Consider the following 17080-nt stretch of genomic DNA (forward strand, 5'->3'; position numbering starts at 1 on the left):
CTACAGCTTGCTCTTCGCATCACCAACAATATTCACAACAACCTTCCCCCAAGTCTCTCTCCCACCCAGTGCCTGCAGAGCCCTGGGCACACTCTCCAAGCCAACGAAGCTCTCATCCTTGAACGCAGTGCCCCTGAACTTCCCCTGCCTAACAAGATCAAAGATCCCCCGCCAAACCACACCAACAGTCTCCGTCTCAAACTTGGCATACTGCCCCCAATGCAAGCCAACAATACTCACATTCTTCAACAGCACCCGGTTAAGCGCAACCTTCTCAATCTTCCCCGCCGCAAACCCAATAACCAACAACCGCGCATTCCACGCAACGCACTTCAAACTCGCCTCAATCATCCCAATAGGATCATACACAATATCCACCCCAGCAGCCCCATTCCCCTCCCTCTTCTCCTTACAAATCCCCTTCACAATCTCCGGCCAAGCCTTATCGGTATAATCAATCACATAATCCGCCCCGAAGTCTTTCGCAATCTCCCTCTTCCGCTCCGTCCCCGCAGTAGCAATAACAGTCGCCCCCATGGCCTTGGCAATCTGCACAGCAGCGAGCCCGACCCCGCCTGCAGCCGCATGAACAAGGACCCAGTCCCCGGCTTTCACGCCCGCGCGCTGCACAAGACCGCCATACGAGGTCGGCGCCGTGACGAACAGCCCCGCCGCATCTTCAAAGCTCCATCCCTCCGGCACGGGGAGAAGGGTCTGCTCTGCGGCTAGGACGTGTGTAGCGTAGGCGCCCTGGGTGGCGCCGAAGACACGGTCGCCGAGTTTGAAGCGGTTGTTTGCTGACCTGGGCACGGCGGTTACTGTGCCGGCGAATTCGGCGCCACCGATCCAAGGGAGGGGCGGTTGGTGTTGGTATTTGCCTTGGATTTGGAGGATGTCGAAGAAGTTTGTGCCGGCGGAGTGGATTTCGATTAGGTATTTGTCTGCTGTTGGGGTTGGGGTTGGGACTGTTGTTACTTTGAGGTCTAGGGGACCCTGTAGGAGTGGTTAGTTTTGGGTTGGGGTTGGGGGTTGGGGGTTGGTTATAGGTACCTTGACGTATTCGCTGACTTGGACGGCACGCATTTTGGTGAGGATGTGTGGGATTGAGATGGGTGTTCTGTTTCTGAATTTTTGGAGTGAAGGGATGGATGTGACTAGGGTTCAAATAAAAGAGCTCTGGAAGGGCCGAGAGATGGTTCCCCCGCAAGATGCCGAGGTTCCTTTTCGGGTAACTCATAGGTTCTTGGCATTTATAGAAGACTCTTCCCAGGTTTGTCTATTTGCACATCGGATATATATGGATAGTATAGATGTACATAGTATAATGTATTCAAGCTCAATTAGTCAATAGGTATCAATATATACAGTTTCCTTTTCATCCAAACTCCCCAAAACCAAACATATCGGGTATGACAAAAACAAATAAACCACCCATATTTCACACAAAAAAAGGTATAAGGTATCACGGATATTTAACAGAGTGCCAGTACAAGTACCATCTAGTATCCAATCCCCGGAGGCTTCTGCGCATAATGGTCATGGCCCATATAAGGCATTATCGGAGCACACATCACTGAATGAGGCCCGGACTGGGTATGCGACGGTGACACCATAGGATGTGACGGACCATGTGGCTGTGTATGCGGGAGCATCTGTTTCCTATCGTGCTCAGGCCGGGCAGCCGGATGACCGGCCATATCATACTGTAATGACATAGCGCGCTTCCAGTTCTTAGCATCATAGCCAGGGTACTCTGCCTCCCCATGGTAGGGGTGGTACTGGGGATGGTAGAGCTGGGCTTGGGGCAGGTAGCCGTTGGCTGAAGGGGCCATGGGAGCAGCGGTGGACTGAGGGACGGCTGGGGGAGTGATGGCCTCAAAGGGCATGGAGTACCATTGGGATGGGTTGAGGCCATAGTCTACTGAGACAGCGCGGGGCGACCAGCCCATGCCGCCGGGGGTGGTTGCTGTGCCTGGACTTGGGAGGCACGATTCGGGTGAGAGTGGGTAGGCTGGGTAGGATGGGGCCACGGCGGAGGTTGTGTTCAGCATGAGACCCTCGCCAATTGGGGAGGTGGCGTGGTCGAAGGATGTTGTTGTTGGACTGGGGTCGGGGTAAGAGACGGCTGTTGTGCGGTCTGGGATGAGAACATGCTCCCCGGAGGGACTGGGAGTGAGTTGTTGGATCATCGGAGAGCTCCATTTCCGGTCCTGGTCTGGGACGGGGTGTTGGAGGGTGGACGGTTGTCCGTAGATGGGCTGTGTCATGGGCCATTCATGGTGGGCTGGTGTTTCCCTTGGTAATGATGGCAGTGGTCTTTGGATGGATGCTTTGCGCTTCGCATCCTTGTCTGAGTCTGGTTCTTCCCCCGAGGCTGAAGCCAGACTCTTCTTCCGAGTCTGGCGAGATGGCTTGGTCACCCGCCATTTCTTCAGTCTGCTTCGCAGTTGGGTTTCACTGGAGGGTGTTAGTTGATAGTCGATGATTGGAGTCCTCATGGAACATCAATGTACTCACCTAGGATTGAAATCATCGGTACGTATCTGCTTAATGACCTGCTTCAAGGGCCATTCATCTTCCATATACAACTTGGAAATCAACGCCTTCTTCTTCTCCCATACATCGGAGGAGATGGAAGTCTTCATTATTGACGCACAGTCCAGGGGAGTAGAAAGGGAGGGGAAATAGTACGAAGATCAAAGATGATCAACAAGAAAGAGACAGGAAACGGGCGAGACAACGACTATTATATGTAGAAATGGGGGAAATGGGTTTAGGGAGAAATAAAAATAAAAATCCTCCAAAAAAAAAAAAAAGAGAATATAATATGGTGAGTGGTTTGTTAGGGCCAACTCCCCAACTTCACCCACTTCCACCTTCTCACCTCTAATCTCGCATCTCCACATCTCCATTGTCTTGGTTCTGTCATTATGGAACCCGAGAGCACACAATCTGTCCCTCCTTGAGGATCCATTGGGTCTTAGCATCCGTTCCAGCGGCGATCATCAACGAGATTCGCAGAGCATCCTTCATTGGTTATGGGCCAGGTCGATCATCAGGGCGATGTCATTACTCCAAGTGGATGATCATCTTAAGCGGAGCAGCTCTCCTCGGTCTCACTATCCCCAGTTGAGAGCTTGGCGCGTTTTAACAAAGCGGATATTGGAATGGATTGATCACCTCGGTCTCTACGGTGTATGGAGTATGGAGTGGTCTGTTTAGCTGTTGGTTATTTTTTTCTCTCTTTCTTTCTTCCAACATTCGACGTATCGAGATATTCAGATGCGAATATGGCAAATTCGGTCCGACGGGAAATGGGAAGTCCCAGCACTCCGTACCATGCGTATACAACATAGTTCCCCAGGAGTGATTTACTGTGCATTGCTAGCCGGGCCCCAGTTTTATCCCAATACGGGTCATACTCCAAACCAGATAAGCCCTCTCTCGTGGATGGCGTCTTGGACTTCATGGTCGCCGATCACCGCCACCTCGGGATCCTCCACGGTACTGACGTACTGACCCGGTGGTTCTGCACCGGACCTTTCTCCAAAACCAGACCAGAGCTGATACCTAGGTAAACCCGAAGCTATGGGAATGATGGATATACGGAAGTGTAACCTTGGGAGTGGAATGGGGGTGCCCAAGTGGACATGTGCTGCAATTCTGCAATTTCAGTTCCGAGGTTCAAAAGACCATGTGCTTCGATCCAACGCTATTGGGGGCCCAAATCGCTGGGGAAAAAAGCGGTGCCTTTCTGAGCCTTTCTTTTTCTTTTTTTTTTTTTTTTTTGCCTTTTCTTTCTTTTTTCCTTTTTCCCCTTTTCGGCTGGTGAGCCCGCTAAGGCATATGGTGTCAGAACTAGTGTAAAGCCCCCTCTCGACTTACACCAATGATGGGACACCCCAGTGGAGTACGAGTTCGTGCGAGTGCCAATCGATCTGGTAAAATCTGGTAAAATCTGGTAAAATCTGGCAAATTGATCGACGATCTGCCCAGGTCCTCAATAGTGGATTTATTGGGCTCTTGATATCCTGACTCGCTCCCCCTCTTAGGGGGGGGTTCCCTAAGAGGGGGGTTTCTCATGAACCTCTTAAGAGACATGAGAGAATATGAGCGAATCAGAAAAAGAAAAAACGAAAAAGAAAAACCAGCACGGGCCCGAGACTGCATGAAAAGAGCCCTGCCAATCACTTTCGACCTGCATATGTCACATCTCTCTTTATATGAAGACCTTCGATCCATGGGCCAATTTCTTATCTTCTCTCGGGAAATGATCTGGAGAAATGCCGAGTCTCTGCATTACGGGAATCTACAACAGTATATTCTACTACTTTATTATCTTCTTTGTTTTTAGATTCAAATTCTACGGATTTCCCAAACGAGGCAATGAGGCAATGAGGCAATGAAAAATAAAAGATCCTCCTAGCGCATCGGCATTTGCTCACCCGCGCGCCTCCGAACTAAAACGGTGATCCTTCCTTTGATGTTCACAGCCGTTAACAAAGAAAAAAAAAAGTAAAAGGTTATTTGAAATACCTGCTACTGCTCTGGACCAACATAAAAGCGAATTTCATCTCCTCCCCCCTTTATTCCCTCGGTCCAATGGAGAAAATACCATCTCTATAAATCGTAGCGAGATCCCCGGATCACCATGGATCTGCTCTTCCAAAGGAGGCACTTCCCAAAGCTTAATGGAGTCCGGAGTGTCTCCGAGAGAGCCCTGGAGAGCCCTGGAGAGCCCTACCAGTTCCCAACTGTCTCGCATCATTGGAGATTTGGAGAGAAGATCAGTGGGGACCCTGACCCCAACAGCTCAAATCACGTCAAATCAACGTTCGCCCACCGGGAAATATTCGGCAACTGGCTCAATATCTCCCCACTCGTCTTCCCTGGGGATCATGTGCAAAAGTTATTATCCCAATGTTGTATGTTGGTATGCGTATCCGAGTCGTATAGCCCGCTGCAGAATGAGGCTCCACTTCCGAGTTCCTCATGACTCGTGTTCCACTTCAACCCACGCGGTCGACATTCGGAGAAGACTTGCCGATGTACGGAGTACTTGGCTTTGGGACCGACCGAGCCATGGGAGGAATTCGTCAGCCCTGGAGAAAAAGGGGGAAACCCGAGATTCTGTCCCTATTGTCAATTGCTAGTTGTAGATGCATACGGAGTAGTTATACCTAGTTCACTAGTGATATTGTTAACGAGTACTACCTTTATTTGAATACACTGTACACTTGGATATTCTTAATGTACTATATAGAGATATTCACTATTCCCTATGTAGCACCTTTCCTAATATAACACAATTCCCCATTCTCACGCTATTGATATTAATATAAACACCGAGCTAGACCCCAATAGCCAGATCCAAGGGACCCTTGGGAGATGATCTCCCTACTCCGTATATGGATTCCGATCCACTTGTCGAGTTGAGTATAATCTCCGGGAAATAGACTATTGATTTGAGAAATTGTTTAACATTTATTTCTGCTAATGGATTCTATTGGGTCTTTTTTTGGTTTAATATAGGAATTAACACCGTGAATAGGAACAGAATCGAGCAAAAGTAAAAAAGTAAAAGTAATACAGACAGCTAATCAGAAGAGAATAGGAAAAAAAAAGACAAAAAAACATTACATCTCCAACGCCTGGATTATACACAAGCACACACTATTACAAAGCCCCAAATAGGAGAAAAAAACAGGTTAACGTGAGGGGATTATTGAAACGTGAAACGGTCGGAGTGGAGTCAAAAAAGGAGGCGAGCTCGGATCTCATAATGGCTCTTAACGACGCCTCTTGAGATGATGCTCTTTGCCCTTCTTGGACTTCTTCTTGCTCTTATCCGCCGGTAGAACCAGGGGTTCATCCCTCATGTTCCACTCCATGAAGCGCAGGAGATAGTCGTCAATGTGACCCGGCTGTAATTCTCCATCGGGCTGGTCACCAGACACCTGCAGTGGAACCGGCGCTGCCCCGTCTTCCACGGCCAACGGCGTTCCAGCCTGGGCAGGTGTTCCGTGCGAAGCGTGCTCCTCGAAGTCGCCATCGTCGGCGTGCTCCTGTTCCTTTTGGGCATTCTTCGCCGCATCCAGATCCTCCTTATCCTCGGCTGCTTCGAAGACACGGGTTCCGCCGACCCGGTTGCCGAGGACTCGGTCCATGGCGGCACTTGCTTCGTCTTGCCCGTCGCGCTCGTCGGGTTCGGCGATCCCTTGTGCGTCCAGCTTGGTGAAGTAGTCTGTGGTGAACTCGCCTTCTTGGATGATGACATCGTCCAGCATGCGCTTCTGGTTGGCTTTGCGGAGGATGTTGGATTCAATGGTATACTCGGATACGAACCGGTAGATGTGGACATCGCGGGTCTGGCCGATGCGGTGGCAGCGATCCTGGCATTGCTTGTCCATGGCTGGATTCCAGTCGAGATCGTAGAAGATGACCGTGTCGGCGCCCGTCAGATTGATACCGAGACCACCGGATCGACTCGATAGGATGAAAGCGAGGATGCGGGGGTCGCTATTGAATCGTTCCGTGAGCATCTGTCGGGACTCGACTTTCGTAGTTCCATCGAGTCGGAGATAGCGATGGCCATGGATATTGAGGAACTGTTCGAGAATATCGAGCATCTTGGTCATCTGGGTGAAGATCAAGGCACGATGGCCACCGGCTTTGAGGTCACGTAGGAGTTTGTCGAGGCGCTGCAGTTTACCACAATCGTATTGAAGTAATCTCTTATCCGGGAACGCAATAGAGAGCCGCATCCGTGCTTCGTGGAAAGGATCGTATGGCGGGTTTGGGCGATTATTCGTCAAAAGCCGGGTCTCGACGGGAGTCAAGGCGGCTTCGCTCATGCCCGCGGCCACGGCAGCCGGGGTGACACAGGCGAATCTCTGGACATAGCCATGCATCTCAAGAGCCCGTTCCTCGACGGTCAGAATCATCGACGCGAGGACAGAGGACCGGCTTGACAACCAGTCGGCCATTGAGCGCTTCCGCAGTGGCGCATTGGATAGCGCGTGTTCCTTGGTCCCGGCCCGGAGGAATTCGATCAGGCTGCTACCGTATACGGGCCGACGGCCATGCCGCTTGGATTCGAAGTAGAGACACCGCTCTAATTCCGCCATTCGCCTCTTCCGACAAGCGTTCTCCAATGATTCTAAGATGGTCTGCATGTTGGAACCGTCAAAGCCCATCTCCCAGTTGGTTCGGTTGTACTGGCGTTCTCGGAGAGTCTTGAACGGGCCAATGGCCATCAGCCTGATACTGTCGTCGGCCAGCCGTCGTGAGATATCTTCCCGTGATATGGGCGCGAGGTTGAGGAAATCCAAGTCGATCTTGGTGAGTGGGTGTTCAAAGAGCAGTCGTCGTCGAACGAGGGATTCCTTGATATTGAAGTCCATAGCCACAGACCGCGGCATCGCAAAGGAGGTGGAGATGGGACGGGTTTCAAAGAGATCGGGGTGGTTGCATACTTTACGAAGTTGCATCAGGCAGTGGATGATGGAGAGGAAGTTTCCGGACGCGAGCGTCTCCTTGGTCTGGGCCATCGACATGAAGCCGTCGTAAAGGTATCGCTGACGCTTTGATAGCCTGCAGTAGACCACATGTTCGTACTTGCCAGGCATTTGCTTTTCGACATCGGCCTTCAGTCGACGAAGAAGGTACGGGCGGAGGACGGTGTGAAGTTTGGTGACCACGCCCTTGGCCTCCTCGTCCATAGTCTCCCTGCCGTGCTCCAGAATTTGCTCAACGGGGCGCCGGAACCATTCAGAGAAATCCTTTAAATCCGCAAACCCGTCAACGCCACCATTGGTACCATCCGAAGGCATCAAGAAGAACAGAAGAGACCACAGTTCCGTGAGGTTGTTCTGGAGTGGTGTACCCGTCAGGAGAAGCCTAGCACGGGATTTGAACGTAAGAAGAGCTTGCCACCTCTGTGAGCGGAAGTTCTTGATGTTGTGTGCTTCATCGAGAATCATGTAGTGCCAGTCCTTTCGCTTAAGAGACATTTGGTCCTGCAGAACGAGCTGGTACGATGTAATCAGCACGTTCCAGGCATTGTCATCTGTCCAGCCTCGGCGTTTCTGTTTGCGTTCTTCTTGGTTACCATAGTAAGTCATGATCTTAAACCCCGGGCACCATTTCTTGAACTCCATTTCCCAGTTGAGCATGACACTGGTGGGAACGACTACCAAGTGCGGCCCCCAGATACCATGATCCACGGCAAGGTGGGCAAGAAGGGCAATGGTTTGAATCGTTTTGCCCAGACCCATCTCGTCTGCCAGGATACCATTGATGTGGTTGTTGTAGAGACCCGCAAGCCAATCCAATCCGTAGTGTTGATATTCACGTAGCGTACCACGCAAGATGTGTGGAATGGGTGTCTGTAGGCCTGGGGCAGGCGAGTGACTTATTTGCAATGCCTTTTCGATCGCAGGCTCGAGCGACGAGACTGAATCAGGCTCGGATGGCTTGCTTGCGAAGGTTCCCGGCGACGGCTCACTGGATATATCCCCGCTTGGTCGGCTGGCATGAACATGATCTACTTCCATAAGTTGGGGGTGTTCAACGTCATCTGCGATGTCGGCGGGAGTGGCCTCCTCGGGCTCTGGCTTGGCGGTTCCCAATTCGTGGATTTGGTCAATGTCATGTACAACACCAGCAGTCGCTCCATGCTCGGCTTCGGCTTCGGCTTTGGCGAGCTCCTCTTCCATCGGGGTGTCAACCACAGGTGTTTCTCCTCCAGTAGCAGGAGAGGCTTCAGAAGCATTGGCGATATGTAAGGGCGTACCTTCTGCTGAGGTGCCCTCGCTGGTCGTTGGTCCAATTGGAACTAGGGATACTTCATCTTGATCTTCGAAGTCAATGTCATCTTCACCCTCCGATGCCGATTTGATATCGATGTGTTTGTGGCCCACAGACGAGGCTTCGTCTCCCTCTCCGCCATCTTTTGGTACAGGAGTTTCATTCTTCGAGAAGAAACCCAGCAGGCCGGGTCTCGTCTCATCATCGTCATCCGACTCCTCACTTAGATTTTCTTCCTCTTCGTCACTATCACCCATATCATCATCCATGTCTGTGGAGGCATCACTATCATCCATCAGCACTGAATCGACGTCGTCCAACTGATTATCTTCGCGGGCGGCCTGTGAATCGAGGTCATCCAAAACAGCTTCAGGGCCCAAGGATTCGTTGGGGTCGGTTATTGCCGTGCTGCCTGAGGCTACAGACATCCGGTCGGTATAGTCCTCAGCCGGTAAGTTGGCGTATTTCAGCCGGAGCTCTTCTGCGGTCAATGTGGCATCATCGTCCACATTGACCTCGTCGTCGGTTCCGGATTCAGAATCTGACATGTTACTCTCGTCTTCTTCGCCTACGCCAGACGAGAAGCCAGATACGCCACCCTCATCGTCACTCGTCACCGGAGCATCGCTAGGCGATTCTCCCAAAATCTCCGATCGACGCTTCTCGAAGAGCATAGTAGACTTTTTAATGGCGCGATCAAGAGCCTGTTGGTCTTCCATTTTCCGCTCTTCTTCCCAACGTGCTAGGCGGACCCGATCAATATCGGCACGGGTCAGGTCGAACATCTTCTGAAGATCCTTTGCTAGCTGCTTGCGTTTCCCACGCATCTCTTCCTGTTGCTCACGTAGAATATCTTCGGGGTTCTTGTGGCGTTTTCGATAAGCGTCAGCACACCATTGCGCAAACAGTTTGGCTGTTTGTCGGTGGCGCTTGTGTTCTTTGTCGAGGAGCTTCTGGAAATAGAGCGCATGGGAAACCAAGTGGTCCTGGTGCGAATACTGTGGGGGAGGTTCCTCTTGCTGTTCTGTGATATATGCTGAGCAGACTTGAGAACTCAACGGTCCACCGGGCTCAGCGGCAGCCATTACTTCATGCCGTTTGCGCGCCTCTATCGCGGCCTCATCCTCTGACAATATGTTTGAGCTGTCGTTTTGGTAAACCCATTCTCTGAAAGACGTGTGTTTCTTCTGCGGTATGTGGCCGGGGTGTCGAATAGGAAGGACAGGCTTGCTCAATTTAATGCGCAATTTTGGAATTTTCAATGATCCTTGTCCGGGTTCCTTGTCATCCATATTGGCATCATCTGGAGCTCCATTGACCTCCTGTGACAGGTTCGAAAGGGATGGGCGATCGCGGAGCGAGCGAGAACTGGTGCCGTTGGCGCCAGACGGGCGAGGAAGGGTAGCGGAGCTGCGGGATTTGGTGCGCGAATGACTTGGTTTTGGTGCCGGGGGCTGTGAGATACGCTGCGGCTTGTTGGCCGCCGCGCGCGATGGCGCTCTGGGTGATCCATTGGCAGTGGCCTTTCCACTCAGTTTCCCACTGATGTCGGCGCGTGACTGCGTTACCGATAGCGGCGAGGATGTAGCCGGCTTGTTTCCATCTCGAGCAGACTTGCCAGCATTCTTGTTCTGAGCCCCCCGCGTATGTCTCTTGTCCGATCCAGGTTGCAATTCGATGGGCACGGCATTTGTTCGCGACGACCTACGCTTGCCGTCAGAGAGGAAAGACGTGGGTCCCTCAAAGCCAGCCTTTTTCCAAGGCGGGGATGGTGGTCTGGGAGTGGAACGTTGCGACGAGGATGAATCTGTGAGTCTTCGTTTCTTTGATGGGGGTTCTTCAGGTTGATGAACAGCTTCAACGTCTTTCGGCTCGGAAGGAATCGATTCGTGGGGGGTCGAATCCGATGGGGCTTCGATTACAGACCCGTTTAGAGGTGTAGAATCGGGCACAGGCGTCACGCGTTCATCTTGGGGTGATGGGCCGTTGGGGGTGCCGTTTTGCATGACTTGTAACCGCAGACGACAGGGGCCGGTGGCGGCAGGTGACCCCAGTTATCCCAACAATGACGCAGTCGAAGTAGAGGATTTTGGCATCAGCAAATGGGGAATATCGAGTAGAGATACTACGAGAAGTTTGGCATGCTTATCGGCACTGTAGCGTGGATGGGGACGGAAAAACAACGGAGATGATGAGAATACGTGGAGAGTGGTTTTTTTCCTTCGGGCGAGTAATTACATGGTCGCGCCGGCGCGTAGATGCCTGAAGTCTTGTGACTAGATGCCTCAGGCCACAACATTCCGCAAACCTCCATCCGTTCATCATCGATATTCAACCCCCTCTACCCAATTGGCTCTCTTGCCTTCCTCTGACAACTCATTTGCTGCTTGCCTTTCAGCATAACTGTAAGCTCTTTTCTTTCGCTCAATCTTAACTTCGACCCCTCTTCAGCCTTTCTGACCTCCAATTCCTCTCCCAGATGCTGTCTCAACGGATCTTGGCCCGGCGCCTGCCCCAGGTTGCCGCTCGAGCCATTGCTCCTCGCGCATCTTTCTCCCAGATACCAGCTCTCCGTGCTGCTGAGATTGATGATCCTCTACAGGTATAGCATCCATGTGGCACAGATTCCGTCCCCCTACTCGGTATCTGGGAACCTAACCGCCGGAGATAGAACAACAACTACCCGAACCCTCCCGCTGTGAAGCGTGCACACAGAGACCCTCACGGTGGCTGGTGGGATGCGCAAGAAAAGCGCAACTTTGGCGAGCCTGTGCATGAGGATAACGAAATCCTCGGTGTCTTCAGTCCCGAGCAATATACCCACGTCTCGCCCGGCAAGGGTTTCTTCCACCTCGGATGCTTCGTCGCTGCTTTCCTTGGCCTGGTTGGCGTTGTCAGCCTCAACTACCCCGACAAGCCGAGTGTTCCTAAGACCTACCCCGATGGTCTGGAGACGGAGTTGGGAGGTCCCAATGCTCTGCCGGTATGTGGGCATGATATTCACAACCTCTTAGGAAGGCAAAAAGCTAACCATTTGCTTTAGGCCCGCAAGTCCGGTGACAAGTGGTGATTGACATCTGGTTTCTCGTTTTGTTTGTGTAAATACCAGTACGATTTTCTATCTTCGGCGTCTTTGGGGACTGGTGGTCGATTCACCAGTCCTATGTTTCATCAAAACCCGAAAAAGCCCGATCGCATGCTCGGAATGAATTTGGATTAAAAACTACGTTTGTGTTTGTCGTATGTGCCGGTATATCGCATTGATATCCATTTGATATTGTGGACGTTATATTTGAGACACCACGATGTCCCCCGGGTTGTCATTCTAGAATGCCTTTTGGATGCCCTTTTAGACATCAGTATAGACCTCTTTTGAATATCCCCCTAGATCACTCTTTAGATGTAAGCTTTGACTAGTTGTCCATATTTGATCTTCGCAAATAACCAGGAAACCCTTGCAGCTTTATAACTTTGACCCCATCCAGGGAGAACAAGGATTAGGACACCTTGGACTAGCAATATTCAATAAGCGCTGGTATATGAAACGAAAAGTAGAGAAATATATAGTATTCCCATAGTATAGTCAGACCATAAATAGCATTGTTTTTGGGCGGGACGCCCATACGTCAGTTGGTTCGGCAGCTTTTGGTTTCACCTCCCCCCTCTTCCCCTTCAATAAACAAACTCGCCCCTCCAGTTTTGTCACGGCTTTCACTTCGGACTGAAAGAAAAAGAAATATATCTGAAAAGCTTCTTCTGGGTGCTGGCTTCCCAACTTCCTCCATGTTCCAGCGCTGCCTGTCACCTCCTAACGTTGCACGAATTTAATTGACAACCCCATGTCGACAGCATCTACCCAATCCCGAGGAGTCAACCGACGGATTAACAGCCTCCAGAATGAGGGTCGTCATTCGCGTAACTCCTCTATAGCGCGGCGCCGTCCCCTAAACGTGGCATACAGTCATGCCATTCGGGTTGCCTACCTTGCCTATCTCCTCCACCCTCGCTCTCGTCGCATCCAGAATGCCCCCGTCGCGCCGGCGCGGCCAAAACGATCAGCCACCTCCATTCATGATTTAATGAGCGATTTCTCCTTGGTCAGGGACTCGAAAAGCACCAGGGTTCCCCATGGCTTCGTGTCCGAGCTGGAGAAGCGGTTGACGGGTGTGTTGATGGGAAAGGAGAAAAGGAAGGAATATCAAGATCACCTGGTGGTGCGGACATTCGCTGTCTTTCTCAACGTTCTGAAGGAAGACTCGTTCCGAAAACGCATGGAGAAGGACCGGCGAGCTGAAGATCTGCTCCTGATTTTCTACTCCAACGCAGTCAAAGAGCTAGGCAAGGGCAAAGAGCATGACGATGACAGCTGGAAGCTCATGGTGGATCGGCACGTTGCACTTTTTGTCCGACTCCTTGCGCTCACTTTGAAAGACCACGAATGGTCCAAGGACCGCCCAGAGTTGGCCAATCGATTGACGGTGCTGGAAAACAAGCTTCTCCTGCAAGACCAAGACCTCATGCAAACGAACGGGCCTACGTCTGCGACAGAAAGTGTCGGCACATTGAGTTACAATGTGAAGGATATGCCCCTGGTTCAACATGTGGCCAAGATCTTTGGGATGACCACATCCCAAGCACAGTCCGAAATCGATAGACACAAGTCAACCTGGACCGAAAAGGCCGCTCTGCAGGACCTAAAAACCTATCAAGCCCACCTGAACCTCCAGACGCACAAAACCTTGTCTAGGGATGATTTTGAGTCCGACGAGGCTTATGATGCCTGGAAAAAGAGCGAAGGTCCTGATCTCTCACAAATGATGCTTGCAATCATGCAATCCAACCCGGAGCTGGCCAAAAGCACCCCCGGGTCTCTTCCTCAGTTCAATTCAAGTCCCCACGAGAACCCCGACCTGTCAAGGACATCGTCTGGTCGGACTGACAGAACATCTTATGTCATTGATCAGCCTGTTGATTTAAGTGGGCTTTCTCTAGAAGAGTCAGATGAATCCGATACATACACATTCATACCGTCTGACCCTAGGTCTTTGTACAAATATATCTTGTCGCAGACTTTGACGCATGATCTGCGCGACCGGGAGCTTGAAGCTACGCAGGCCACATCTGACGTGCCTTCAATGAAACTGCTCTCGAAACAGTCCACGGAACTGCTTAATGAGATTTGTCTCCGCTGGCGGATTCCAACCTTCTCCCGGGTCGTGTTGTTCCTTGAGGTGGCCCAAACTAAATTTGTCGACAATGAGATTGATCTCACTACACTCGACTCAGCGTTTACTTTCGTGAAGGAAATGCCTACGGGCGAGAACCGCAAACGCAGTAGCTTTGCGGCTTCTGCTGTCTTTGATCGGCAACGATGGACCGTACATGATCTTCAGACGATGCAAATGCTGTTGTCCAAACTTCATGAGGCTCTGCTCCGGGAGCTATATGAGGCTATGATGGACTGCTTTGAAGCAAAACCGCGCCCACTCGGTCCAGTTATGTACATTCTCGACACCCACGTCCAGATGGATCCCAGCTACGTTGAGGACCCTGAAGACATCAATCGATTCAGCACGTATGTGCAAGAAGGACTTGCCGAAAAAGCAACAGCAAAGTATCAAAGCCTTCTTAGCCAACTAATCCCCGTGGAACAAGAGGCCTGGGATCCCGACCATGTCATTCAACTTGGAGATGCAATCTCAAAGCTTGCGCTAAAGATCCAGAAACGCTACCGCAATAACCCTGAGATTATGGGGTGAGTTCTTTCTTTCCCGTCTGTTTAGTTGATCAGTCTCTAACTTAGAAATAGTGTGAATCCCTATACCACCTTGTGCCACAACGTACTCCCTATGTTCGCTGAGGACGCACATGAAATGATCATTAGGATTCTCGACCTGGCAAAAGCCAGGGGTGAGGAGATCGCTATCGACGACGGCTTCGACCTATACAAGCAGCTTGCTACTATCAGGCGGTTATTCCATAACACCCATGAAGAGTAAGCCCCTGTACTCCCGTTCTGCTCCTGTGAAATTACTTACTCGGCTTAGTGCTCCATTCCCGTTCCATGTGGAGAGCCTCCTTCAAGACTTCGTCTGGAGATGGCTTCGTCTGACTGATCAAAAGATCATGGATTGGGTCAGCCAAGCTACAAGACAAGATGCATTCGCCGTTCGTGCAGATGGAACAGAGCTCCCACCTGAAGACGATCGTCACAGTGTATCAGTTATTGATATTTTCCGATCTTTCAACCAAGTGGTTGAGAATATGGTGCAACTGGAGTGGGACGATGATCTTCAATATGCGAAGTTCATGACGCATCTCTCTAATTCAATTGGGAAAGGTGTGGCAACGTACTGTGACTCCTTAGAAAAGATGTTCACGCGGGAGATGGATCGCCTCACACCCGAGCAAGAGGCAGCATTGAACCAAACCACCCAGGAAAAACTGATGCAGTTCGCGAAGGACACCTGGACGAATAAGGATAAAATTGAGCCCTTCCAATTCTCCTCAGAGGTGTGTTCTTGTCCGTCTCAACTGGGTAAATATCGCGGCTAACATTTTTCTGTAGTCCCTGGTGAAACTGAACAATATTGAGTATGCACTTGCGCAGCTCGACAAACTCGAAAAGGATATCAACGTCGATGCGTGCGCCGAAGTCATTGCAAGAAATACTCCACCGCAGCTCAAGAAGGTCCGCAAGTCTACCACCTATGTCTTTACGATCAAGGTAGTGGAGGCAGAAGACTTGAAAGCATGCGACATCGGCGGTGGCAGCGATCCATATGTCGTCTTGACGGACGAATATCAGAAACGAATTGCCAAAACCCGCATCATCTACAATAATCTCAATCCCCGATGGGAGGATGCAGTGGATCTCACAACACAGGGCCCTCTGAATATCATCGCTACCATCTGGGACTGGGATGCAGTGGGCGATCACGACTACGTTGGTCGCACGTCGATCAAGCTGGATCCTGTGCACTTCAGTGACTTCTTGCCGAGAGAGTATTGGCTCGACCTGGATACCCAGGGTCGGCTTCTACTCCGTGTTAGTATGGAAGGCGAGCGAGATGACATCCAGTTCTACTTCGGCAAGGCTTTCCGTACACTCAAGCGAACTGAAAGGGATATGACTCGGAAGATCACAGAGAAGCTTTCGGCATACATCAGTCACTGTCTTTCCAGGCGGACACTGAAGTCTCTGCTCTCTCGAGGACTCAGTATATCTAGTGTCTCGAGCTTCTTGAATCGCAACCGAGCGCAGCCAACCCCTGCCGGACCCACACCGGCAGACGTCGAAAATGCACTGACTCCTTTGTTCAATTACTTCAATGACAACTTCGCAATCATGAACAAAACCCTCACGCCCGAAGCCATGAAGATGGTGATGGCTCGCCTGTGGAAGGAAGTGCTTGCCACCATCGAGAGTCTACTCGTACCACCTCTGTCGGATAAGCCGTCCCATCAGAAGCCATTAACCATCCAAGAAGTCGACATCGTGTCACGCTGGCTCGTGCTACTATTGAACTTCTTCCATGCGATTGACGACGAAACCGGCGAAGCAAACGGCGTCCCAATCGATATCCTGAAATCACCCAAATACCATGAAATCCAGTCTCTCAATTTCTTCTACTTCGAACCAACGGAGCATCTCATCCGCACCTCGGAACGCATGGCCTCCGCGACTGTCAACCGCCAACAAGCGGCCCGCAACCGCACTTCCGCGCCTGCCCACCTGGGCGCCACAAGTGCTGGCTACGGCGGCTTGGGCCTTCCCGCTGCCCGTCGCGCCAAGAGCATCATGCTCTCCCGCAACCTGGGCACGATGAGGAAGGCCAAGGAAGAGAAGCGACGGGAAGCGCAGGCTGATCCTAACGACGATATGATCCTGCGCATTCTTCGCATGCGCCCCGAAGCTGCCGGTTATCTACGGGATCGTAGCCGTCAGAAGGAAAGACTTGCTGCCGCTGCTGCTGCTGATGCTATCGTGAAACAGAGCCTGATGGCTGGTGCTGGAAGCCGCATGAGCGGTATCATCCCCCGCGGCAGGTGAGCACCTAGCAAGCTCTCCCACCTTTTGACGTTTATGTTCCCTGTTTTCCTTATCTATCGAGCCAGCAACGTTGTGTTTCTTCTTTTCTTCCCTCACCATTTCCTTCGTATCTTGCATTCTATCTCATTGCGCATCAGCACCCTTGACTCTTATGATTCCCAATTTGGTATCTGCTTGTACTCGCGCATGTATGTTCTTTGAGGAAACGGGGATCGGGAA

At 51.3% G+C, this 17080-nt stretch overlaps 5 protein-coding genes across 5 annotated transcripts; 2 read left to right on the forward strand and 3 right to left on the reverse strand.

Moving 5' to 3' along the window:
• On the reverse strand, positions 1–1083 carry N7525_007744 (NADPH:quinone oxidoreductase family protein; the record flags this gene model as incomplete). Its single annotated transcript, XM_002568152.2, has 2 exons — positions 1–993; positions 1051–1083. 2 exons carry the CDS (start codon positions 1081–1083, stop codon positions 1–3), a joined length of 1026 nt encoding a protein of 341 aa, XP_002568198.2.
• Positions 1084–1499: 416 nt separating this feature from the next.
• On the reverse strand, positions 1500–2645 carry N7525_007745 (Clr5 domain-containing protein; the record flags this gene model as incomplete). Its single annotated transcript, XM_002568153.1, has 2 exons — positions 1500–2457; positions 2518–2645. 2 exons carry the CDS (start codon positions 2643–2645, stop codon positions 1500–1502), a joined length of 1086 nt encoding a protein of 361 aa, XP_002568199.1.
• A 3144-nt stretch (positions 2646–5789) lies between these two features.
• On the reverse strand, positions 5790–10814 carry swr1 (putative SNF2 family helicase/ATPase (Swr1); the record flags this gene model as incomplete). The annotated part of the gene is made up of 1 exon (XM_002568155.2): positions 5790–10814. The coding sequence occupies one exon, from the start codon at positions 10812–10814 to the stop codon at positions 5790–5792; it is 5025 nt and encodes a 1674-aa protein (XP_002568201.2).
• A 473-nt stretch (positions 10815–11287) lies between these two features.
• Positions 11288–11878, forward strand: N7525_007747 (uncharacterized protein; the record flags this gene model as incomplete). Its single annotated transcript, XM_002568156.1, has 3 exons — positions 11288–11410; positions 11480–11791; positions 11852–11878. The coding sequence occupies 3 exons, from the start codon at positions 11288–11290 to the stop codon at positions 11876–11878; spliced, it is 462 nt and encodes a 153-aa protein (XP_002568202.1).
• A 769-nt stretch (positions 11879–12647) lies between these two features.
• On the forward strand, positions 12648–16861 carry N7525_007748 (C2 domain protein; the record flags this gene model as incomplete). Its single annotated transcript, XM_002568157.2, has 4 exons — positions 12648–14563; positions 14618–14803; positions 14856–15321; positions 15377–16861. 4 exons carry the CDS (start codon positions 12648–12650, stop codon positions 16859–16861), a joined length of 4053 nt encoding a protein of 1350 aa, XP_002568203.2.
• Positions 16862–17080: the final 219 nt, after the last annotated feature.

This window comes from Penicillium rubens (genome assembly GCF_028828025.1).
Source record: "Penicillium rubens strain IBT 27055 chromosome Unknown utg000003l_segment0_segment0, whole genome shotgun sequence".
Classification (NCBI taxonomy): domain Eukaryota; kingdom Fungi; phylum Ascomycota; class Eurotiomycetes; order Eurotiales; family Aspergillaceae; genus Penicillium; species Penicillium rubens.